The 26058-nt window shown below is 41.4% G+C and overlaps 1 protein-coding gene across 1 annotated transcript in view; it reads right to left on the bottom strand.

Annotated features, from left to right (window-relative positions):
- Positions 1 to 25474, bottom strand: part of LOC139369891 (contactin-4-like) — a 39048-nt gene extending 13574 nt beyond the window's left edge. The window contains 10 exon segments of the mRNA XM_071109173.1: positions 4616 to 4766; positions 5106 to 5235; positions 7930 to 8072; positions 9596 to 9780; positions 11069 to 11171; positions 13465 to 13668; positions 15928 to 16023; positions 17197 to 17366; positions 17539 to 17665; positions 25420 to 25474. Coding sequence (XP_070965274.1) covers positions 4616 to 4766; positions 5106 to 5235; positions 7930 to 8072; positions 9596 to 9780; positions 11069 to 11171; positions 13465 to 13668; positions 15928 to 16023; positions 17197 to 17366; positions 17539 to 17665; positions 25420 to 25474 — 1364 coding nt within the window.
- Between the last annotated feature and the right edge of the window lie 584 nt (positions 25475 to 26058).

Genomic DNA, 26058 nt, shown 5'->3' with positions numbered 1-26058 from the left:
ATCCACATCATTTTCCTCCCTCATGATGCCATTTTTTATATGAAGTGCACTAGTCCCTCCTGCAGAAAAGCACCTCCACAACATGATGCTGCCACCCCCGTGCTTGGGATGGTGGTTTTTGGCTTGCAAGCCATCCCCTTTTTCCTCCAAACATAAAGGTGGTCATTATGGCCAAACAGTTCTATTTTGCAGTTGCAATCCTTAGACTGGCTTTTTATGGCGGTTTTGGAGCAGTGGCTTCTTCCTTGCTGAGCGACCTTTCAGGTTATGTCAATATAGGACTCGTTTTACTGTGGATATAGATACTCTTGTACCTGTTTCCTCCAGCATCTTCACAAGGTCCTTTGCTGTTGTTCTGCAATTGATTTGCACTTTTCGCGCCAAAGTACGTTCATCTCTAGGAGACAGAACGCGTCTCCATCCTGAGCGGTATGACGGCTGCATGGTCCCATGGTGTTTATACTTGCTTACTATTGTTTGTACAGATGAACGTGGTACCTTCAGGCATTTGGAAATTGCTCCCATGGATGAACCAGACTTGTGGAGGTCTACAATGTTTTTTTCTGAGGTCTTGGCTGATTTCTTTAGATTTTCCCATGATGTCAAGCAAAGAGGCACGGAGTTTGAAGTAAGGCCTTGAAATATCATCCACAGGTACACCTCCAATTGACTCAAATTATGTCAATTAGCCTGTCAGAAGCTTCTAAAGCCACGACATCATTTTCTGGAATTTTCCAAGCTGTTTAAAGGCACAGTTAACTTAGTGTATGTAAACTTCTGACCCACTGGAATTGTGATACAGTTAATTATATGTGAAATAATCTGTCTGTGAACAATTGTTGGAAAAACGACTTGTGTCATGCACAAATGAGATGTCCTAACCGACTTGCCAAAACTATAGTTTGTTAACAAGAAATTTGTGGAGTAGTTGAAAAACGAGTTCTAATGAGTCCAGCCTAAGTGTATGTAAACTTCAGACTTCAATTGTTTATTTGCAACATTTTCCACATCACAATCTAGATTAAAAAGTGGTCTACTTTATACAACGTAACAAAAGTAACCTCATAACAATGAAGTTGTTTCCATTCATTGGGTTTTTAATGCTTGCACTTTATTTTAAAATATAACAAAATGTAACAAATGTAAACATTCATAAACAATGCTATGAACTCCTAACTATCGTGACACGCAAATCAAAAACAAAAGCTGTGAACTGCAAGCTCAGAAATCAAACAATTTCACTGTAGCTCTTAAAAATATGAATTCACTAAGGCTGAGCTGAGACCATGCCTGACATAGGGTGCTTTGGGCAGATTTATTGACAAAAATATAAAATATTGAGTGATGGACGCGTGCTGAAAACATGGCCTGAGGGGCAATGAGCTGCAAAACAAATCAAACGTAAAGAACTATCTGCTGTAAGAAAGAAACACTGTTCAATGCTGTGCATTTTCTATTCTCGTCCAGACGCACAGCCTGCATAATCACTTCTTTCTCTTTTTCCACATGACTGCCAAAGGAATATGATAACTAATCAATCGCTCTGCTCACATGTTGAGGCACGTCCACTGAGTTACGGAAAGACTATGGAAATGTGGCAGCACATATCGATTCAGGCCACAGCCTAAAAGCAGCAGTACCTCCAAGGCTCCTGTTCACCCTCCATCTGAATCAACCACACTACCCTAATTTAAGATGCAGAATTAGAGGGAGTGTGGGAGGAGTACACTAAACATTGTGCTGCTGGTGAGCTCCCTCTCTCTAATTTAAGGGGCTTCATTGGCATGCAAAACATATGTTTCCATTACCAAAGCAAGTGAAATAGATAATGAACAAAAGTGAAATAAACAATACAATATTAACAGTAAACATTACACAAAAGTTCCAAAAGAAAAGACATTTCAAATGTTGTAATGATGTGCAAATAGTTCAAGTACAAAATGGAACATAAATATAGGTTGTATTTACAAATGGTGTTTGTTCTTCAAGGGTTGCCCTTTTATTGTGGAAACAGGTTACTTATATTTCTGCTGTGATTGCAAAAAAATTCCCCAGTAGATATGAGTTTATCAAAATTGGATTTGTTTTTGTGGGTCTGTGTAATCTGAGGGAAATATGGGTCTCTAATATGGTCACACATTTAGCAGGAGTTTAGGAAGTGCAGCTCAGTTTCCACATAGCCTCTTCTATTGAGAGCCAGGTCTGCCTACGGCGGCCTTTCTCAATAGCAAGACTACGCTGCTCACTGAATCTGTACATAGTCAAAGACTTTCTTAATTTTGGGTCAGTCATGGTGGTCAGGTATTCTGCCACTGTGTACCCACTGTTTAGGGCCAAATAGCATTCTAGTTTGCTCTGTTTTTTTGTAAATTCTTTCCAATGTGTCAAGCAATTCTTTTTTTGTTTTCTCAAGATTTGGTTGGGTCTAATTGTGTTGCTGTCCTGGGAAAAGTATGTGAAACATTGGATTCAATAACCTCAACCAAAAGTTTTCTGCAGTTGCGGATCAGACCTGCACAACGGCCAGGACGAATTTTGGACCATTCCTTTTTACAAAACTGTTTCAGTTCGGCAATATTCTTGGGATGTCTGGTGTGAACTGCTCTATTGAGGTCATGCCACAGCATCTCAATTGGGTTGAGGTCTGGACTCTGACTGGGCCACTCCAGAAGGCATATTTTCTTCTGTTGAAGATTTACTTCTGTGTTTTGCGTCATTGTCCTGTTGCATCAAGGCTTTTAGAGATACTTTTTATAACCCTTTCCAGCTTAATGCAAGTCAACAATTGTTAATCTTAGGTCTTCTGAGATGTCTTTTGTTCGAGGCATGGTTCACAACAGGATATGCTTCTTGTGAATAGCAAACTCAAATTTTGTGAGTGTTTTTTATAGGGCAAGGTAGCGCTAACCGACATCTCCAATCTCGTTTCATTAATTGGACTCCAGGTTAGCTGACTCCTGACTCCAATTAGCTTTTGGAGAAGTCATTAGCCTATGGGTTCACATACTTTCACACTGTGAATGTTTAAATGATGTATTCAATATAGACAAGAAAAATACAATACTTTGTGTGTCATTAGTTTAAGCAGACTGTGTTTGTCTATTGTTGTGACTTAGATGAAGATCAGATCAAATTTGATGACCAATTAATGCAGAAATCCAGGTAATTCCAAAGGGTTCACATAGTTTGTTTTTGCTCTCTCTCTCTCTCTCACACACACACACAACACACACACACACACACACACACACACACACACACACACATACACACATACACACATACACACACACACACACACACACACAGCGAGAGAGAGAGAGAGAGAGAGGGTGGGCGGTAGTATCCTGGATATGTTATTCTCCAGCTCTTGGTCCACAGCCTGCTCTTGGCAGAGTCCTTCTCTCAGAGGACTGCAGTACAGTAATTTACTATAGTTTAGTGTAGCTGCAGCAGGGTTATGCAGCAGTTCCACTGTCCCCACAGACCTTCTGTGCACCTCAAGTGAACTTGTCAGCTGTGAACCTGTGAGGCTGTGAGGCTTGCATGAGAGGTTACAAGGAATCATTTATAGCCATGGCTGAATACAAGCTTGAAAGACCAAGGTCATCATAATGAACATGAAAGTCCCTACCATAACTGTGAAGGTGTTGTATAGAACATCCCTGAATACAGAGATATACAGGCTTCTAGCAAGGTTCTGGACATCTCTATTGAACTACAGGCAAAAGAGAGAATGTTAGCAAAAAGCCCCCTCACCACGTCACCGTCCCCTTGATTAGAGGCACAAACAGCGTTGAGCCCAAGAGACTAGCAAGTTCCCAGGAGAAGGGCCCTTATACACGAGCCATCAATGGCATGAGCAGCGATTGGTACTGTTATTGGGTCATTCCACCAATTCGGTGCCTTTTGAGAAAAATACTATAGTTAGTGCCTATTAAGTGCCAGATAAAGTAACAGGGTTGATCGTAACAGGGTTGACGATTTCATCCAAAATCAGCCATAAATTCCCCTGTGACAGGGGGAATGGAAGCTTGTTGTGTGCAACAGGGAGATGCAATTGAATGCAAACTTCACCAAAAATGCAATTGTAAAACATTTCTAGCTGTCTATCTATGGGTAACAGGGTTGATGTTGTGTTATGCTCGACACGCTCAGTTTTCCACCACAAAACACCAGAAAATGGCAAAAAAATTGTAGAACCAGCTCCCCTGCATTTACTCAATGATTGTTCAATGTTTCTAAAACAAAACAATTTTAAATTAAAAAATGAATTTTTTAAACATATTAAAACGAGAGTTCAGTTCACGTAACAGGGTTGACCTTAAAATTCGTGATTCATCTTCAGAAATTACTTTTTAGCTAGGGCTTTACAGTGATGTTGAACCTTGGATACATTCTGGAATGAAGTCTTCCTAGAAGTGACACGGTTGACAGAGCTTTAGAAGGCCTTTATTCATATTAACATTTAGATGTATTAATTTCTCCATGTTGTCTGTACTGAAGGGAGATTCATTTAACATAACAGGCTTTTAAAATTCAATATTAGTGCACAATTTCTACCTAAAATACAAAAAGGCACTTATTTCATGGAACGACCCTATTGCGACTGTACCTCCTGCTGTCCTTCAGAAACTCTCCCCCTCTCCGCCAGGAGATGGAGGCCCTTGGGGACGCATGGGGACGGCACTCCATTATCACCTCCCCCCCTCTCTGGATCAGCATGGACTTCTTCACAAGACTCTTGGAGAAGTCAGGTGCAGAGGCTGCATGGGGAACAGAACAAACCCTGTTGAAACCATTCTGTTCTCTTTGACGAGGCAGTGGCACAGCAGCTAGCTACCGTATGTATGCATCAGCCAAACTGTCAAACGCATCATAGTCAATTATATAAAATGTAATTTCATGAAAAACCACTGGCTGTCTTTCTTTATCAAGTAATTATGTAAATGTGGCTAAAAACCATGGCTCAGCTGATATTCACTTTCTGTTAATTTCTACTGACAGTGTTAGTACATGTCTTAACCTTGCTGTGTTTCTGGCTTCAGCTTTTTAAAAGAAGACAAAACAAATACTACAGACTAGAGTCATCCAGACATACTTACCTACAACCTTGAGTTCAGCACTGGCATAGATGGCTCCATGTTCGTTCTCTGCCAGGCACTGGTACATCCCAGAGTCCAACAGGTTGATCCTGGATATTGCCAATCGTCCACCTTCTAAAAGTATCCTGTCCTGGTAACAAGAGAGATACACCCTCAATAACACATCTCAGTATAGGATGTGTGATGTGTGATAAAACTCCAATTATAAACTGAGTGGTTCAAGCCCTGAATGCTGATTGGCTGACAGCCGTGGTATATCACGGGTATGACAAAACATGTATTTTTACTGCTAAGATTACGATGGTAGCCCGTTTATAATAGCAATACGGCACTTCGGGGGTTTGTGATATATCGCCAATATACCACGGCTAAGGGCTGTGTCCAGGCACCATATACAATACCTCCTCGGGCCTTGCTGCTTAAATATACAGTACCAGTCAAAAGTTTGGACACCTACTCACTCAAGGGTTTTTCTTTATTTTTTACCATTTTCTACATTGTAGAATAATAGTGAAGACATCAAAACTATGAAATGACACATATGGAATCATGTAGTAAGCAAAAAAGTGTTAAAGATTCTTCAAAGTAGCCACCCTTTGCCTTGATGACAGCTTTGCACACTCTTGGCATTCTCTCAACCAGCTTCACCTGGAATGCTTTTCCAAAAGTCTTGAAGGAGTGCCACACATATGCTGAGTACTTGTTGGCTGCTTTTCCTTCACTCTGCGGTCCAACTCATGTCAAACAATCTAAATTGGGTAGAGGTCAGGTGATTGTGGTGGCCAGGGCCCAGACTCACAAAACAATTCTTACGCAAAAACTTAAGCTGCTTAAGAAAAAAATAAGAAGTTCATAAGATAATTCGTAAGTACAATTCCTCAACAATTTCTTAAGATTTAATGATTTTCTTACAAACACCTCAAATATCTTCCTACGTATCATCTTAAGATCTTTGTTGCTAGGCAAATGATTTAGCTAGCTAGCTAGCAATGGCAATCCTGTTAGCAAATTTCCAACTGAGATTACTATTCTAAAACATGTTCTTGTGTTTTAAATAATAAATACTGACACTTTCAGATTAAGTTTGTGTGAATTAAACATGTTCAATTGCTTTCATGAGATTTTAGCCATCTTGGGGTTTAGCCATCTTGGAATTTAAAGAACATTTCCAATAACTTAATTTTCCAGAATCTAACTTTTTGCTTAAGGAGAAACATAAGAAATAGCGCAAGAGAATTTCCAATAACATTTTGGAGGAATAGCAATTTAGCTTAACTTTCTCCTTAAGTTTATAGTTAAGAAGACCTTTCTTCTTAACTGCCATTTTTCCTTAAGAAGGTTTGTGAATCTGGCCCCAGGTAATTCATGTAGCACTCCATCACTCTCCTTCTTAGTCAAATAGCCCGTACACAGCCTGGAGGCGAGTTTTGGGACAATGTCCTGTTGACAAACAAATGATAGTCCCACTAAGCGCACACATGGAACACAGGGAACCACACATGCAGAGATCATACGTTCACCTACTCCGCATCTCACAAAGACACAGCGGTTGGAACAAAAATCTCAAATTTGGACCCCAACCAAAGGACAGATTTACACCGGTCTAATGTCCATTGCTCGTGTTTCTTGGCTCAAGCAAGTCTCTTCTTATTATTGGTGTCCTTTAGTAGTGGTTTCTTTGCAGCAATTCAACCATGAAGGCCTGATTCATGTAGTCTTCTCTGAACAGTTGATGATGAGATGTGTCTGTTACATGAACTTAAGCATTTATTTGTGCTGCAATTTCTGAGGCTGTTGACTCCAATTAACTTATCCTCTGCAGCAGAGGTAACTCTGGGTCTACCTTTCCTGTGGCAGTTATCATGAGAGCCAGTTTCATCATAGCACTTGAAAGTTCTTGAAATGTTCCTTAAAGTAATGATGGACTGTCAGAGCTTTTATCAAATAGGGCTCTCTTCTGTATACCACCCCTACCTTGTTACAACACAACTGATTGGCTCAAACGCATTAAGAAGAAAATAATTACACAAATGAACTAGAAACACCTGTTAATCGAAATGCATTCCATTCCTCATGAAGCTGGTTGAGAGAATGCCAAGAGTGCGCAAAGCTGTCATCAAGGCAAAGGGTGGCTACTTTGAAGAATCTCAACTCAAATCTATTTTGATTTGTTTAACGCTTTTTTGGTTACTACATCATGTGTCTTCACTATTACTCTACAATGCAGAAAATAGTAGAAATAAAAAAAAACCCTTGAATGAGTATAAGGGCCCAAACGTTTGAGTTTGACTGGTATAGAAAACATTAACATAGAATGACCAGGTAAATCCAGGCGAAAGCTATGATCCTCTATCGAAGTCACGTGTTAAATCTACTTCAATCAGTGTAGATGAAAGTGTGGAGACAGGTTAAAGAAGGATTTATAAGCAATTGAGAAAATATAGACATGGATTGTGTATGTGTGCCTTTCAGAGGGTGAATGGGTAAGACAAAATATTTAAGTGCCTTTGAACGGAGTATGGTAGCAGGTGCCAGGCGCAGCGGTTTGTGTTAAGAACTACAAGGCTGCTGGGTTTTTCACGCTCAAAAGTTTCCTGTGTGTATCAGTTTTATATGCCCTGTAATATCTCTGATGATCGTAATATCTCTGATGATTGTGTGTGACCTTTGCAGCAAACTTTGATGGGTAGAATTCTGAAATAAAAATTGGCTTAATGTTTGATCTCATGTCTTTGATCTGAGATGAAAAGGGGTCTTAAGATGGTTAGACTAGTTCTTAATGGGATTGCACAATTACACATTCAAATTCTGTAGTCATTCTCACCTCCAACACCAGGGGCTCCCCGTTCTTCAGCCATCTGTACACAGGTTTAGGTTTACCGCTCGCCCTACACTCCCACTGAAGATTAGCCTCGATAGCCATATGAGCATCTTTTAACGTCTGGACCCAGTGCAGATGTTCAACATCTGTAGAATAAATATCACAATTTAGTTTCAAAATGTCAGCATCTATATTGACAACTGATCTTTATTGGCCTAAATCATTCAATAATTAATGGCACAAAGAATAGCTGTTTAGCTGTATGATAGAGCTGAAAGCTGCCCTAAGCTTGGGATGCAATTTGAATTTTTCTCTAAGGACCAACTGGGTTGTGGCAGTGTTCAAGTTGGCAAGACAACGACTTAGCCACTTCAGAATGACTAAACATAAAGGTTAATTGGTACACATTAATTCCAAATTATCCTGTCTTTATAATGCCCTTTCATAGAGTGAGCAAAAGATTTTCCAGGCCAGACTTATGACCAAAATGTATCCATAATTTATGGACCAGATATTTTAATTAGACTTGATTAGCTAAACATTGACAAAGGACAGATAAAATCATTAGCATTCAAACAATGTGGTAGTTATTATTAGTTAAATTTCATGTTAAGAATTTAACGTTGAAAACAACGTATGACTTTTAATCAATTTATTATTATATTAAGAAGCAGCTACAAAGATGAGAAAAAAAGTTAAACGTCACAAAAAGTAATTCTGAATCCCATGTAAAATAGACTTTTGAGTGACTAAAATATCCCCCATAGTATTTGTTTTGTTTAGAAATGAGCAATATTTGAGATGAATTTTTTCTCTCTCATGGCTAACTACCAGGAAGTTGGAAAGACAGGCTGAGTGGCCAGGGAGCTTAAATTCATGATTTCTCCTTGAACGACAGCTCTTTGAAACGCCTATGTCAAGCAACTTGGATGCAGTGTTGCAGCAAAATAATCTCGAGCTAATTTGGTGATACACACAGCAAGTCAAACAACATCGACATCGCATCAATGATGGCAAAAATGTTTTATACATCTCCCTTTTGTCTCTTGTGGTTTACGGCTGATGGATGTGTTGACTTGAAAACTGCGTCGGAGTTTTGAACTACCCTCCCCCCAATTGTTTCATGCTGGCTGAAGACCAAAGCTAGCCAGTAACTAGCTAACACCAGACACAGACGAAAGGGGACACATCTTTGTCATAGATGAATAGGGTAAACTTTTAATTAGATTTGACACCCTATGGACACATTTTGACATCAGTAGAGTAGCTATCTAGCTATATATAACCACGCTCCTCTGCAAACACGCCTTCTCTGTTGTTGGTTACAAGGCGGTACTTATTTAAATTAGGTACGAGAATATCATCTTACCACTGCTGTATTAAAATGAGAGGGTTAAGGTGATGTTACCATATCCCCTTAATAATCCCGCCTCCTGAATCTAAGTGTTTGACAGGGGGGTGGGGTCCAGTGACTTTATGATCACTTTATCAATGTAGAAGCAAAAGTAATTTTTCATACTTTGGTCATCATACTTTGATCTGGTTTCATCCAATTTCATGAAAAACATGATTTGGACTGTTCATAACCTTCTGTACAGTTCAGTTCATTATCACATATCACAAAAGCAACATACAATTGTTAATTTATATACATTGTGAGCGATCATACTCTGGAATATGAGTTGCCCCTTGGCGATGTTTTTTCCTCTGTAGTTCTCTGCAACACACTCATATGCACCAGCATCCTCCGGTCTGAAATATGGTATTTCCAGGACCCCATTGGAATGGTTGATTTTCATCTTGCCAGGGAGGGGATTCCCATCTGTTCTCCTCCATGTGATGGCAGGCACTGGGCTTGAGAGGTCAGGTAGTAAAGGTCACCACAGCCACATGCTTGATACTGACACATAGTATTAAGACATTACCTGCCAGACATAGATACAGTGCCTAGTGAAAGTCTACACACCACTTGCAGTCTTCACATGTTGCTGCTTTACAGTCAAATCTAAAAAGGGATTACATTAGATGTTTTCCCTACATATTTATACAACCTACTCTACATTTTCAAAGTGAAAGAAAGATATAACATTTTCCAAATGAATAATAATTTAAAAAAATGAAATGTCTTGATGTCTTCCCACCCCAGATTTAATACTTGGTGGAACCACCTTTGGCACGTGTGAATCATTTGAAATAATATTCTACTTTCGCAACTCTTAGGGGAATATACTGCATGTCCATTGTTTTTGTAAAAATGGCTCATGTTCAGTACATTGGGAATCATTGATAGACAGCAATATTCAAATTGTGTCTCTGATTTTCAAGCAGATTTAACTCAGAGACTAGACCACTCAGAAACACTCAACACCTGATGCTCCCTGTCACCAGCAGGGACTGGGGAGTATGTTAGGATCAAAATAAATATGCTAGCAGCAAAGCCCTGGTAAAACTGTTGAGGAAAACCTTCCACAGTCTTTTGAAAACATAACCCTTGGATAGAGTTCGATTTTTCTGTGGGACAATTACAGAAATTGTAATGCCAAAAACACACCAGAATGGCTTTCTAAGAGGTGTTGAGTGTTCCTGAATGGTCAAGTCACTGTCCTGACTTATATCTGCTTAAGAAATCACTGACAAGTTTCAAATATTGCTGTCCATCAATGATCCAACCAAATTTACTGAGCTTGAGCAATTTTGACAAGAACAATGAATAAGTTGTGCCAGGTTGGTAATCTTATTCAAAATTATTCACAGCTGTAATGGCTGCCAAAGGTGTTTCCATCAAGTATTAAGTCCGGGGTGTGAAGAAATGCGCAATCAAGACATCCTCATTTTGTATTTCTTAGTAATGTCTAAATGTGTCTATCATTGTTCATTCACTTTGAAAATGTGGAGCAGGTTGTGTAGATCAATAGGGAAAACAATACATTACATGTCATTTGAAGGCAGTAAAATGTGACGACTGTGCAAGGGGTGTGTATACTTTCACTAACAACAGTATCTAACAGTGGTGTGTGCCATGGGATATGTGTGCCATCTCTGGCCATGACTAACAGAGTACATTCTCAGAATATTTCATTCCATATGCAGACTACGTGATGCTGCTACAGTGTTCTAGATAATGATCCCAGTTAAGACCTACTTTCCTAAGGCGAAGCATTCCAGTTTCACTGATGATCCTTTGGTGACATGAAGTCTTTCTGGGAACTGAACTTCGATCTTTGGCTCATACTCTGCCATTACAGCTGTGTGAGGTGAAAGAAAATCAAATTCATTCAAACCAAGTGAACATTGTGTTCTATAATTCTAATTAAATGCAAGACCTGTGGCACAGGACAGGATGGTAGAGGGCAAGCCTGCATGTTGATATGCTTTAGAGCAATACTTTGTTCAGGGGTTGTATGACTTTGGATAACATCTCTGCTCCAGCTCAAATCTTAAGTGGCACACACTGTATAATCAGCAGTAATGAGGTTGAGGTGAATCTCCCTGTGCAGAAGTTTGTGTGCATGTGCGTTTGCATGCATGCATGTATTCATGTATGTATGTATGTATGTATGTATGTATGTATGTATGTGTGCGTGTGTGTGTGTGTATGTATGTATGTATGAACAGTGGGGCAAAAAAGTATTTAGTCAGCCACCAATTGTGCAAGTTCTCCCACTTAAAAAGATGAGAGGCCTGTAATTTTCATCATAGGTACACTTCAACTATGACAGACAAAATTTTAAAAAAAATCCAGAAAATCACATTGTAGGATTTTTTATGAATTTATTTGCAAATTATGGTGGAAAATAAGTATTTGGTCAATAACAACAGTTTATATCAATACTTTGTTATTTACCCTTTGTTGGCAATGACAGAGGTCAAACGTTTTCTGTAAGTCTTCACAAGGTTTTCACGCACTGTTGCTGGTATTTTGGTCCATTCCTCCATGCAGATCTCCTCTAAAGCAGTGATGTTTTGGGGCTGTTGCTGGCCAACAGGGACTTTCAACTCCCTCCAAAGATTTTCTATGGGTTGAGATCTGGAGACTGGCTAGGCTACTCCAGGACCTTGAAATGCTTCTTACAAAGCCACTCCTTCGTTGCCCGGGCGGTGTGTTTGGAATCCTTGTCATGCTGAAAGACCCAGCCATGTTTCATCTTCAATGCCCTTGCTGATGGAAGGAGGTTTTCACTCAAAATCTCACGATACATGGCCCCATTCATTCTTTCCTTTACACGGATCAGTCGTCCTGGTCCCTTTGCAGAAAAACAGCCCCAAAGCATGATGTTTCCACCCCCATGCTTCACAGTAGGTATGGTGTTCTTTGGATGCAACTCAGCATTCTTTGTCCTCCAAACACGACGAGTTGAGTTTTTACCAAAAAGTTTACCAATATTTTGGTTTCCTCTGACCATTTGACAGTCTCCCAATCTTCTTCTGGATCATCCAAATGCTCTCTAGCAAACTTCAGATGGGCCTGGACATGTACTGGCTTAAGCAGGGGGACACGTCTGGCACTGCAGATTTGAGTCCCTGATCATTTTGACCCCACGAGGTGAGATCTTGCGTGGAGCCTCAGATCAAGGGAGATTATCAGTGGTCTTGTATGTCTTCCATTTCATAATAATTGCTCCCACAGTTGATTTCTTCAAACCGAGCTGCTTACCTATTGCAGATTCAGTCTTCCCAGCCTGGTGCAGGTCTACAATTTTGTTTCTGGTGTCCTTTGACAGCTCTTTGGTCTTGGCCATAGTGGAGTTTGGAGTGGGACTGTTTGAGGTTGTGGACAGGTGTCTTTTATATTGATAACAAGTTCAAACAGGTGCCATTAATACAGGTAACGAGTGGAGGACAGAGGAGCCTCTTAAAGAAGGAGTTACAGGTCTGTGAGAGCCAGACATTTTGCTTGTTTGTAGGTGACCAAATACTTATTTTCCACCATAATTTGCAAATAAATTCATACAAAATCCTACAATGTGATTTTCTGGATTCTTTTTCTCATTTTGTCTGTCATAGTTGAAGTGTACCTATGATGAAAATTACAGGCCTCTCTCATCTTTTTAAGTGGGAGAACTTGCACAATTGGTGGCTGACTAAATAATGTTTTGCCCCACTCTATGTGTGTGTGTGTGTGTGTGTGTGTGTGTGTGTGCGTATTTGAGTATTGTAAGGGTGATGAGAAGAATATCTATGGTGTCAGTGCTAATCTGGCTCAGGTTTCACACAGAATCCCCCCTGTTCAGATGAATACGCTCACTAAAAATATATGTATCTCAGAGACATGTAAATAACGTGTGTGTATGTATGTATGTGTGTGTGTGTGTGTGTGTGTGTGTGGCTGCACTCTGCATATGTAAATGTTTAAACATTTTCTTTCATGCAGAGAAAGAGAGAGAGTTTCAGACCCACAGTATGAATACTGCCCAACCCACTCCTGAGCAGCAGAAAAACAAACAGATGACTGATTTTATCTCCTTAGCTTTCACTCCCCGCAATGGCACAGGCAAGTTCAGCGTGCAGGATAAGCAGGAGCCAGTGGAGCATGCTTACCGTCCCTGCGCAGCTCCACGGGGGTGGGCGAGCTGTAAACGGTGGCGTTGGTCATCATGTTCCTCACCACACACGTGTAGTTCCCCACATCGGAGGCCTCCACTTTGGCTATGTACAGGTTGCCTGTCCTCTGGGAGACGAAGCGGCGGGTATCCTGCAGCAGGAAACTTGGGCGTCCGTTGAAAACCCACGAGTATTTGATCTCTGCAGAGGAAGAGCACAGACAGTAATCGCATAGGATTGTGGGTATTGACAAAGGAAGAGATACATGTTCCAATGACATTCCAAAATCTGCCAGTGTGGTGAAACTAAGAATAGACAAGAGATCAGGTTACATTTGTGTACCTGTACTGTAGCTATAAAAAAGGTGGAGACACAGTAGCTGAGTACAGTTTTCAAATTATAATATCAATGAAACATTGCACTTAGTGTGAGGTGCCTGATATTCCCATATCAGATATGTGCAAACAGTTAATAATTCAATAATGCATCATTCAAATTGTTATGCTTAACATGGCTGAACCTTGCCCTTTTCACATCTCTATGCATCCCAGAGAGTAAGCAGAGATTTGGATACGCTATTGAATTACATGTTCAGTTAGCCTCACATATTAAGGGTCAGTATTAAGGGTCAGTACCACAGGCTTGTGCAGATCAAACAGAGGAGTAAGTTCAAAAACAATATCGAGAGAGAGAGAGAAAGAAAGAAAGATGAGAGAGATGAAAGAGAGAAAGAGAGATGACGAGACAGCGACCAAGTCAGAGGGAGAGACAGACAGACAGAGAGAGACGGAGACAGAGCGAGAGAGAGAGAGAGAGGAGGAGAGGGGGCATGTAGCAGCGGGATCTGAAGAAATGAATGTGAAATTAAGAGCTTGTTATTAGAGGTGTGGGGGACAGGGAGGATAGGATGGGCTGGGGTATTAAAGCCACTCTGTGATCAGAAACACATTACATCCTGCAGTCAGTCTTTTGACTGGACAGTAAAACATAGCATTGCTTCCTTCTGGGAAACAGTGAATTAAAATCCTCAGTGGCTCTGCTTATGGGACATGTAATCTTTCTATGTATATAGGTAAATGTATTTCTGTACAAGCATTAACTTGCATTCCTCTGGTTTGACATTACTGCAACTTATGGCAGAAAACAAAAAAACATGTTTGCTTGGATGTTGTTAGGTTCTAATCCTCAGAGTAAAAACTCTACGGAGACTAAGAAAGATTAACCAAGTTTATTCTTCCCAGAGGATCAATACAGCTGCATTAGACAATGATATTTCACAAGAGCACCGATATTTAACCATTCCTCCCCAGCAGATGCATCTCTGTTGCTAGACAGAACCTTAGTGATATCTGTTCCTCCTCACTTCATCTGACCTCTACCCCAAAGTGCTCACTCCTCTTATCAATGCCTGCCACATGTGATGGCTTTCTCTGCACTCAACACGGACTATATACCTTCCTCCTACAGACAACCATTAACTTCTGGTGTAGAGCCTCTAAACCTAAGCACTCAATATTTCAATAGGATACCTGATAATTAAGTAAGTACCCAGAATCCTTCAATCTAAAATCCACAGCGTTGATTCTTTTAACAAACACTCTTATCGAAAGCAACTTACAGCAAGGAGTGCATACATTTCCATACTGGCCCCCAGTGGGAATTGAACACACAACCCTGGCATTGCAAGCACCATGCTCAACCAACTGAGCCACACGGGACTTCCTTTCAAATCCACCTGAAGACAGCAGCACCGTGTAACAAAATCCAATAAAATGTGTGACAATGGTCTATCTGGAAAAAAAAGCTTGAAAATGTCAAATAAAGAGATGAAGGCATTTTGGGAAAAGGAGGGCAAATTGCAAAACGGTACAGTTCGAATCCCTTGTGGCCATTGATTCATTTAGAAACAGAGTTGAGAGTCTGCTAATCAGCACCACACAGACACGGAGCAGACTCACAGCTGTGCCACGGGATAACGCCCCCCCCCCCTCCCCGGACACACCAGCCACCAGGAGCCTTTATTACCCACATATACCCAGGCTACACTGAAAAAACCTGCTGCTAGGAAGTGGAGCACCGGAGGCTTTACAGATGACAGCATGGTCGCGGCTCACATGGGGGAAAGTCAGCTTGAGGCCATGACGTGTGAGGGTATGAACTATGGATGTGAAGGTATGAGTTTGGGGAGCGTTCACCTAGAGGAGTGGTGCTGCTACAGTCCAGTAGAAATGATAATAATAGCCAGTCCCACAGGAGAGGAAGAGAGAGGAAACAGGATATGAAAAGACTGAAAGACTAAGAGTAGTGAGAAGAAATAGAAGGCATGAGAACAAAAACGTTTAACAGTGTCAGGGACAGATAGTGGGTATGACAGTAAGGAACAATAAGATGTGCAGGGCGTGACTGAGAGTGAAGCAGCATAGAGTCTGTGAGCTTTGAGGATACAAAGCATTATAGTACCTCCATTATGGGGTGGAGGGCCACACAGTAGCACCACTGCCTGGCCTTCTCTCACTGACACTGTGTTCCTGGGCTTTCTGCTGAAATTCTGTAGATCTGTGAGGAGGCAAAGACAAAAGGGCTTTTATTAGTTTCAGACTTCTTTAGTACAACAGCCTCTACAGTGCAGTGATATTCTGGAGGACATTTTCATATTGAAGACCATTTTCCTCTCTATGCACTTTTATTATACCTCATCCACTTTAGTTCCCTGCTGATACCAACAGAGACGTGTGAACAGGGAGAGGCGTAAATGCGTAAATACCTTCCTCTAAACTGGATTTACAGATCACTTTCACTTTTCATTAAATGCTGCTGCCTTATAAGGAAAAACAAACAGCACCAGGGACCACAAACCTTTGAAAATACCATCCAAATCCCAAGAGGGGACAGGCAAATATCACGAATAATAAAGTCATAACTCATCTCATCCAAGGCTTATCACCATTTAAATGAAAAGATCAAGTATGAACCCCCTACCTGCATGAATATAACAACCCCCTACCACCTGAGATTGGTTATAATTTCCCTAATGTAATGGGTTAGATTGGTTAATTAGCTAAGACTGGCAGTAAACCTGCATTGTAAAGTGAAACAATATAAATCAATGTTCTACTGACACATGAACAGCCAACCAGGTCTACCAATTAGAGATGGGACAACGATAAACAAGCAATCAGCAAGGAAGATCATCTCGGTGGACTTTTATAACTGGGTTACTCTTAGTATCATCTCCAGAGATGTGAATATGTTGATGGATTTTTAGGATAACTTTAGTCTAAAATGATCTATCTTTTCACAAGCTATAGAGGGAGTGAATTTCAACAGTGCATTTGAGTGAGAGGAAGAGAAAAGTAGCCTTCCGTTGTTGAAATGCTCCAGACTATGTGCTCCTCAGGGTGTAACATTAAGCCAGTGTTAAAACCAAGCTACGATTCAGACTTACACTAATCACTCATGGAGCTGCAGGCTTAGTGCATGTCAACATGGCAATTACCCCCAATAATGTCTCTTTTCAAATTAAACCACAGAATGAGAGGAAACACACTTTTTGTGTTCGTAACCTGAATGATTCGCTTATGCTGTACTCAATTGTATGTACAATCACAGCAAATCGCGCCTTCATTCGATGAGAAACAGAATGTGTCTAAGAATGTGTCTAAGAAGGAGTAGTGGTCTAAATTCACTTGAATTGTTGTTTGTATTAGATAGAGGACTAGATGTACTCACATGCAAACTGCACCTTGGCCTCCCTGCTGATGATGGTTCCAAAGGTATTGTTAGCGATACACTGGTAAACCCCCCCATGATGTGTTGCATGAGGGTTATTGATCAACAGGTTTCCTTCAACCAGGTTATAGTTCAAATCCATGTCAATCTCTCTCCCATCAACCTTCCATCTGTAGAGCAACACACACAAACACAAGTATTCATCACTATCATGTTTCTATATAACTGATGGAGTTTAGAAAATGGAGACAATATACACCAAAAGGATAAAAAAGTATTCTCAGTTGAAGATAGAGGGGAAAAAGAGGAAAGGTATGAAAAGTTAAAGGGACAAACACCTACTTATAATATGGGGCTGGGTTCCCCTTTGCTTTACAATTGATGAACACCTTGTTGTCCTCAAACCTCAAGGGGAAAATGCTGTCACTTGGTTCTTGACTGAAGACGGGTCCATGGCGAGGGTTTCTCTCTGAGTGAAAGAGCACAACTGTTTTAGTTTTACCTTGCTGTTGACAACTATGCCTGAATGGTAAAAGCAATTCCTGAGGAGAATTACTGAGGCCAAATGATAAGTTGTATGAACCTAAACCCAATTATGTGCCAAATCGTTTCATTATACATACAGTAGTCTTAGGCAACAAGAATAGTGCCCACAGTGTTGACATGAGCGAGGACAAATACTACACTGACACAAGAGGCCAATTAACTGATTACATTCTCTACACCCTGTAGCTCTGCATGCATATTATGACTCTTCAGTTTACAGAACACACTGACATATCCTAGTGTTTTCCCTCTTTCCATTTGAATTCTAACCAACGTGCAGTCTGTTGTTGGCATACCCATGGCACGCATGGCAGCTCAGTCAGGTCTGTTGTTTTGGTAAGCTGTAGCCAACACACCAATTCAACAGAGTAATTACCCCATGTTAATCTAATTAACTCCACTGAAATGTAGCTATCATTCCCACAATGGTTAAAGTCCCTTCCAACAGAACTAACAGTCTTCACTATTCATACAGTAGTCTACAGTATCCTGGTGTAGAGACATAAAGTAGTCTAGAGTATCCTGGTGTAGAGACATACAGTAGGCTACAGTATCCCGGTGTAGAGACAAACAGTAGCCTACAGTATCCCGGTGTAGAGACACAGTAGGCTACAGTATCGCAGTGTAGAGACATACAGTAGGCTACAGTATCCCGGTGTAGAGACATACAGTAGGTTACAGTATCCCGGTGCTGAGACATACAGTGGCCTACAGTATCCCGGTGTAGAGACATACAGTAGCCTACAGTATCCTGGTGTAGAGATATACAATACGGTACAGTATCCTGGTGTAGACACACACAGTAGGCTACAGTATCCCGGTGTAGACACACACAGTAGGCTACAGTATCCCGGTGTAGAGACATACAGTAGCCTACAGTATCCTGGTGGAGAGACATACAGTAGGCTACAGTATCCTGGTGTAGAGACATACAGGAGCCTACAGTATCCTGGTGTAGAGACATACAGTAGGCTACAGTATCCTGGTGTAGAGACATACAGTAGGCTACAGTATCCTGGTGTAGACACACACAATAGGCTACAGTATCCTGGTGTAGAGACACACAGTAGGCTAAAGTATCAGGGTGTAGAGACATACAGTAGGCTAAAGTATCAGGGTGTAGAGACACACAGTAGGCTACAGTATCCTGGTGTATAGAAATACAGTAGGCTACAGTATCCTGGTGTAGACACACACAGTAGGCTACAGTATCCTGGTGTAGAGACATAAAGTAGTCTAGAGTATCCTGGTGTAGAGACATACAGTAGGCTACAGTATCCCGGTGTAGAGACAAACAGTAGCCTACAGTATCCCGGTGTAGAGACACAGTAGGCTACAGTATCGCAGTGTAGAGACATACAGTAGGCTACAGTATCCCGGTGTAGAGAAATACAGTAGGCTACAGTATCCCGGTGTAGAGACATACAGTAGGTTACAGTATCCCGGTGCTGAGACATACAGTGGCCTACAGTATCCCGGTGTAGAGACATACAGTAGCCTACAGTATCCTGGTGTAGAGATATACAATACGGTACAGTATCCTGGTGTAGACACACACAGTAGGCTACAGTATCCCGGTGTAGACACACACAGTAGGCTACAGTATCCCGGTGTAGAGACATACAGTAGCCTACAGTATCCTGGTGGAGAGACATACAGTAGGCTACAGTATCCTGGTGTAGAGACATACAGGAGCCTACAGTATCCTGGTGTAGAGACATACAGTAGGCTACAGTATCCTGGTGTAGAGACATACAGTAGGCTACAGTATCCTGGTGTAGACACACACAATAGGCTACAGTATCCTGGTGTAGAGACACACAGTAGGCTAAAGTATCAGGGTGTAGAGACATACAGTAGGCTAAAGTATCAGGGTGTAGAGACACACAGTAGGCTACAGTATCCTGGTGTATAGAAATACAGTAGGCTACAGTATCCTGGTGTAGACACACACAGTAGGCTACAGTATCCTGGTGTAGACACACAGTAGGCTACAGTATCCTGGTGTAGAGACATACAGTATGCTACAGTATTCTGGTGTAGAGATATACAATAGGGTACAGTATCCAGGTGTAGAGACATACAGTAGGCTGCAGTATCCTGGTGTAGACACACACAGTAGGCTACAGTATCCCGGTGTAGAGACATACAGTAGCCTACAGTATCCTGGTGTAGAGACATACAGTAGGCTACAGTATCCTGGTGTAGAGACATACAGTAGCCTACAGTATCCTGGTGTAGAGACATACAGTAGGCTACAGTATCCTGGTGTAGACACACACAGTAGGCTACAGTATCCTGGTGTAGAGACATACAGTAGGCTAAAGTATCAGGGTGTAGAGACACACAGTAGGCTACAGTATCCTGGTGTAGAGACATACAGTAGGCTAAAGTATCCTGGTGTAGACACACACAGTAGGCTACAGTATCCTGGTGTAGAGACATACAGTATGCTACAGTATTCTGGTGTAGAGACATACAGTAGCCTACAGTATCCTGGTGTAGAGACATACAGTAGGCTACAGTATCCTGGTGTAGACACACACAATAGGCTACAGTATCCTGGTGTAGAGACACACAGTAGGCTAAAGTATCAGGGTGTAGAGACATACAGTAGGCTAAAGTATCAGGGTGTAGAGACACACAGTAGGCTACAGTATCCTGGTGTATAGAAATACAGTAGGCTACAGTATCCTGGTGTAGACACACACAGTAGGCTACAGTATCCTGGTGTAGAGACATAAAGTAGTCTAGAGTATCCTGGTGTAGAGACATACAGTAGGCTACAGTATCCCGGTGTAGAGACAAACAGTAGCCTACAGTATCCCGGTGTAGAGACACAGTAGGCTACAGTATCGCAGTGTAGAGACATACAGTAGGCTACAGTATCCCGGTGTAGAGAAATACAGTAGGCTACAGTATCCCGGTGTAGAGACATACAGTAGGTTACAGTATCCCGGTGCTGAGACATACAGTGGCCTACAGTATCCCGGTGTAGAGACATACAGTAGCCTACAGTATCCTGGTGTAGAGATATACAATACGGTACAGTATCCTGGTGTAGACACACACAGTAGGCTACAGTATCCCGGTGTAGACACACACAGTAGGCTACAGTATCCCGGTGTAGAGACATACAGTAGCCTACAGTATCCTGGTGGAGAGACATACAGTAGGCTACAGTATCCTGGTGTAGAGACATACAGGAGCCTACAGTATCCTGGTGTAGAGACATACAGTAGGCTACAGTATCCTGGTGTAGAGACATACAGTAGGCTACAGTATCCTGGTGTAGACACACACAATAGGCTACAGTATCCTGGTGTAGAGACACACAGTAGGCTAAAGTATCAGGGTGTAGAGACATACAGTAGGCTAAAGTATCAGGGTGTAGAGACACACAGTAGGCTACAGTATCCTGGTGTATAGAAATACAGTAGGCTACAGTATCCTGGTGTAGACACACACAGTAGGCTACAGTATCCTGGTGTAGACACACAGTAGGCTACAGTATCCTGGTGTAGAGACATACAGTATGCTACAGTATTCTGGTGTAGAGATATACAATAGGGTACAGTATCCAGGTGTAGAGACATACAGTAGGCTGCAGTATCCTGGTGTAGACACACACAGTAGGCTACAGTATCCCGGTGTAGAGACATACAGTAGCCTACAGTATCCTGGTGTAGAGACATACAGTAGGCTACAGTATCCTGGTGTAGAGACATACAGTAGCCTACAGTATCCTGGTGTAGAGACATACAGTAGGCTACAGTATCCTGGTGTAGACACACACAGTAGGCTACAGTATCCTGGTGTAGAGACATACAGTAGGCTAAAGTATCAGGGTGTAGAGACACACAGTAGGCTACAGTATCCTGGTGTAGAGACATACAGTAGGCTAAAGTATCCTGGTGTAGACACACACAGTAGGCTACAGTATCCTGGTGTAGAGACATACAGTATGCTACAGTATTCTGGTGTAGAGACATACAGTAGCCTACAGTATCCTGGTGTAGAGACATACAGTAGGCTACAGTATCCCGCTGTAGAGACATACAGTAGGCTACAGTATCCCGGTGTAGAGACATACAGTAGGCTACAGTATCCCGGTGTAGAGACATACAGTAGGCTACAGTATCCCGGTGTAGAGACATACAGTAGGCTACAGTATCCCGGTGTAGAGAGATACAGTAGGCTACAGTATCCCGGTGTAGAGACATACAGTAGGCTACAGTATCCTGGTGGAGAGACATACAGTAGGCTACAATATCCTGGTGTAGAGACATACAGTAGGCTACAGTATCCTGATGTAGAGACATACAGTAGGCTACAGTATCCTGGTGTAGACACACGCAGTTGGGTACAGTATCCTGGTGTAGACACACACAGTAGGCTGTGTAGGCTTTATCCTGGTGTAGAGACATACAGTAGGCTACAGTATCCTGGTGTAGAGACATACAGTAAGCTACAGTATCCTGGTGTTGACATACAGTATGGTACATTATCCTGGTGTAGAGACATACAGTAGGGTACAGTATCCTGGTGTAGAGACATACAGTAGGGTACACTATCCTGGTGTTGAGACATACAGTAGGGTACAGTATCCTGGTCTTGAGACATACAATATCCTGGTGTTGAGACATACAGTAGGATACACTATCCCGGTGTTGAGACATACAGTAGAGTACACTATCCCGGTGTTGAGACATACATTAGGGTACACTATCCTGGTGTTGAGACATACAGTAGGGTACACTATCCTGGTGTTGAGACATACAGTAGGGTACACTATCTTGGTGGCTTTTCACAGCTACAGTCACATTTTCTTATGTCCCCTTTGAAAATCACCTGTTTTTTTATTTTTTATTTAATATGGTCTCTAACCTTGACGACTAGGACAAAGAGAAGTAGTCCCTCCCGCATCATCACCCTAATGAGAGTTTGGGGGAGAAGCATCGCCTAAGGTGAAGGCCTCCTTTTTTTTACCAGCCTCGAAGGGAGGTGCTTCATTTCCCGATGTACTTTAAATGAAATAAATTAATGAACCTTTTATAGCTGGGCTATTCGACCTGGGAAAAGCTTCATGTAAGTTTGAGAGAAGTCACCCTGGCTGGCAGTCACCCTCCTCAAACTAAACATGCACACTGAATATCAATTATACATGCATGTATGTAAATGCAAGCTCAATGATGGGGAAAATACATAAACTTTGACTTCTTCACATTCCGTCACCCCCTCCTCCTCATTCCATCACCCCCTCCTCCACATTCCATCACCCCCTCCTCCTCATTCCGTCACCCCCTCCTCCACATTCCGTCACCCCCTCATCCTCATTCCGTCACCCCCTCCTCCACATTCCGTCACCCCCTCCTCCTCATTCCGTCACCCCCTCCTCCTCATTCCGTCACCCCCTCCTCCTCATTCCGTCACCCCCTCCTCCTCATTCCGTCACCCCCTCCTCCTCAATTCTGTCACCCCCTCCTCCACATTCCGTCACCCCCTCCTCCACATTCCGTCACCCCCTCCTCATTCTGTTACCTCGTCCTCATTCTCTGTTTCCCTTTCCGGGCTGCCTAGATCCATATGTGTCCCTGAGAAAGTGCTGATTTAAGACAAAATGCTAAATCAATGGAGATGGAAGAATAGGAAACAACACAATGTTCACCTGCTCCATACACTGTATAAATGTAAATACATTTGTCTGATGACTTGTAAACATTTGGCTTGACTTCCATTTATATCTGTCAGAAATGCCTGTCAACTTCAAACCCCTCCTATTTCTGTAGATAGTTCATAATACGCTAACAGTATTATGACATAACTGTGTGGGAGATACTCGGCTCTATTGAAACTCCAGAGCTCTGCCTTTACCAGGTCACTCAGGTGTATGGAATAGGAATTCAGGTTAGCAATTGGGACCTTACAGTTAGTTGTGAGTGTTTTGGCAGAGGGCGAGATATAGAAGGATAAGGAAGTGTTAATCGTATTGTACAAGGAGATACAGTACCAGTAAAAAGTGAGACATATGACATGAGAAATACAACATATATTAACAGCATAGAAAACATTGTGAGTTAATCACAAACTCTACAACTTTCACTTCAAGTTTGACACATGATAAAAAAACAATAATTTTTAACAAATGTTTAGAAACGGTATAATCTTTTCAAATTATATCATAAAAAAAATGACTGGTGGAGTTGTCACACATGCAGCTAACAAAAACATATGGAAATATCTGCTCTATCCAAAATTACAACTAACTAATTGCAGCATTACCGCAAAAAAATGGAAGGGGCAAGCGGAAGGAGGAGAAAGTAAGGAACTTTTGATTTAAGGACTAAAATATTGACAGCTGTGCCATACAGATTGCATAACAGTTGGGAAGAGATTTTTGATGTACCGATTCCATGGCACATGGTTCATGAACTGACACCTAAAACAACGCCGGATTCAAAATTTAGTTTTTCAATTTAAATAATACAAAAATCTTGCAACCAATAGAATGTTATATATATGGAGGCAACAACCATCCCAGCTCTGCAGATTTTGCTGCGAAGAGACAGAATCATTAGATCATTTGTTTTGGTACAGTCCATAACTAGCTTGTTTTTGGTCGCAGGTTCAGGAATGGCTGAAGAATTTACCTTGAGCTAACTCTGCAAATAGCACTACTGAGTGATTTAAAAAGAGTCAATCGATCAGTTAAATAACAATACTATTAGCAAAAATGTTTATCTTTAATTTACAATCTGTAGAAACTTTGAGGATAGAAAGGTTCAAAACTTTTGTGAAACACAACAGCACAGTAGAAAAGATATATGGAAATTGAAATTAAAACGGGATGGTCTTCAGAGATAGATGGGAGGGGTTGAGGGATTGGACTAAAAACAAACTTAAGATAACTAATGCAATATATGCTGTGTCTGTAAAAAATATATATTGTATGTATAAGCTGGAAGTAGAAGCCTAAGTGTTGTTGTCCATTAGTTACTCCAATTAGGGGAGTGTTGTTAGGGTTAGGGAAAATGATATGAATCGCTGAAGTTGGAGACTTTTATCTCCCTCACCAACTTCAAACCATCTGCTATCTGAGCAGCTAACCGATCGCTGCAGCTGTACATAGTCTATCGTTAAATAGCCCACCCTATTTACCTACCTCATCCCCATACTGTTTATATTTATTTACTTTTCTGCTCTTTTGCACACCAGTATCTCTACCTGTACATGACCATCTGATCATGTATCACTCCAGTGTTAATCTGCAAAATTGTCATTATTTGCCTACCTCCTCATGCCTTTTGCACACAATGTATATAGACTCTCTTTTTTTCCCTTTTTTTTCTACTGTGTTATTGACTTGTTAATTGTTTACTCACACTGCTATGCTTTATCTTGGCCAGGTCGCAGTTGTAAGTGAGAACTTGTTCTCAACTAGCCTACCTGGTTAAATAAAGGTGAAATAAAAATAAATACTAAATAAAATAAAATATATATATATACACATACATACATACACAATAATAATACCAGTGGTAAATCTCTAACAGCATGCATCCTGGGTGAGAATGGCATGATACTTTTTGAAGAGATAAGGAAAGGATAACACAGACATGCAAGAGATGAGTGTGCAGATCAGGTGTGGTATCAACGGCGACTTGGGGGCCATCTTACCAGCAAGGCAGACCTTGAGTGACAGAAGGATTAACAGTTCCCATGGCAACAACATCTTCAATTTCCAAGGTCAAAGATTTTCTTTTCTCCCATCCAATTGCCAGGGAGAGTAGAATATTTCCTGTGTAAACTCTGCTCCTTTTAGCTGTGGAAGGAGAAAAGATGAAATGGGCAATGCGGCAACAATCCTTTTGCAATATACACTGAGCCTGTTGAAAAACGCAACTGGAACTTGAGGAAAATCAGTGAGCCATTAACAATTCATTCATCTAATAAGCAGAGCCAAGACCCTGTGCCTGAGGGGCAGCTAGCAGCTTATCCATGGGAGATGATATTTGGTGTATACATTCTGCTGCTACAATATCTCCCCGGAGCACAAGTCAAGGGAGCGAGAAAAAAGATTCAAGGCTTACAGCAGCAACCGATGAGCAGCACAGCCCCCCTGCCAAAGGCAATGTTTAGATTTCTCTCAAACTATTGTTGGTTCAACACATTTACACTGAAAATAATGTGAAGCATATACAGATCTGCATGCATTTCTCTCCCCATATATCAGTGAAAAGGATGTGCTGGGGAGGTGTTCGATGTGAGACTTTTAAAGGGCAGGGAATAAGACAGTGTGGTGAGACATATTAAATT

Source organism: Oncorhynchus clarkii, chromosome 17 (genome assembly GCF_045791955.1).
Source record: "Oncorhynchus clarkii lewisi isolate Uvic-CL-2024 chromosome 17, UVic_Ocla_1.0, whole genome shotgun sequence".
In the NCBI taxonomy this organism is placed as follows: domain Eukaryota; kingdom Metazoa; phylum Chordata; class Actinopteri; order Salmoniformes; family Salmonidae; genus Oncorhynchus; species Oncorhynchus clarkii.
This window is presented reverse-complemented; position numbering and strand designations above follow the sequence as displayed.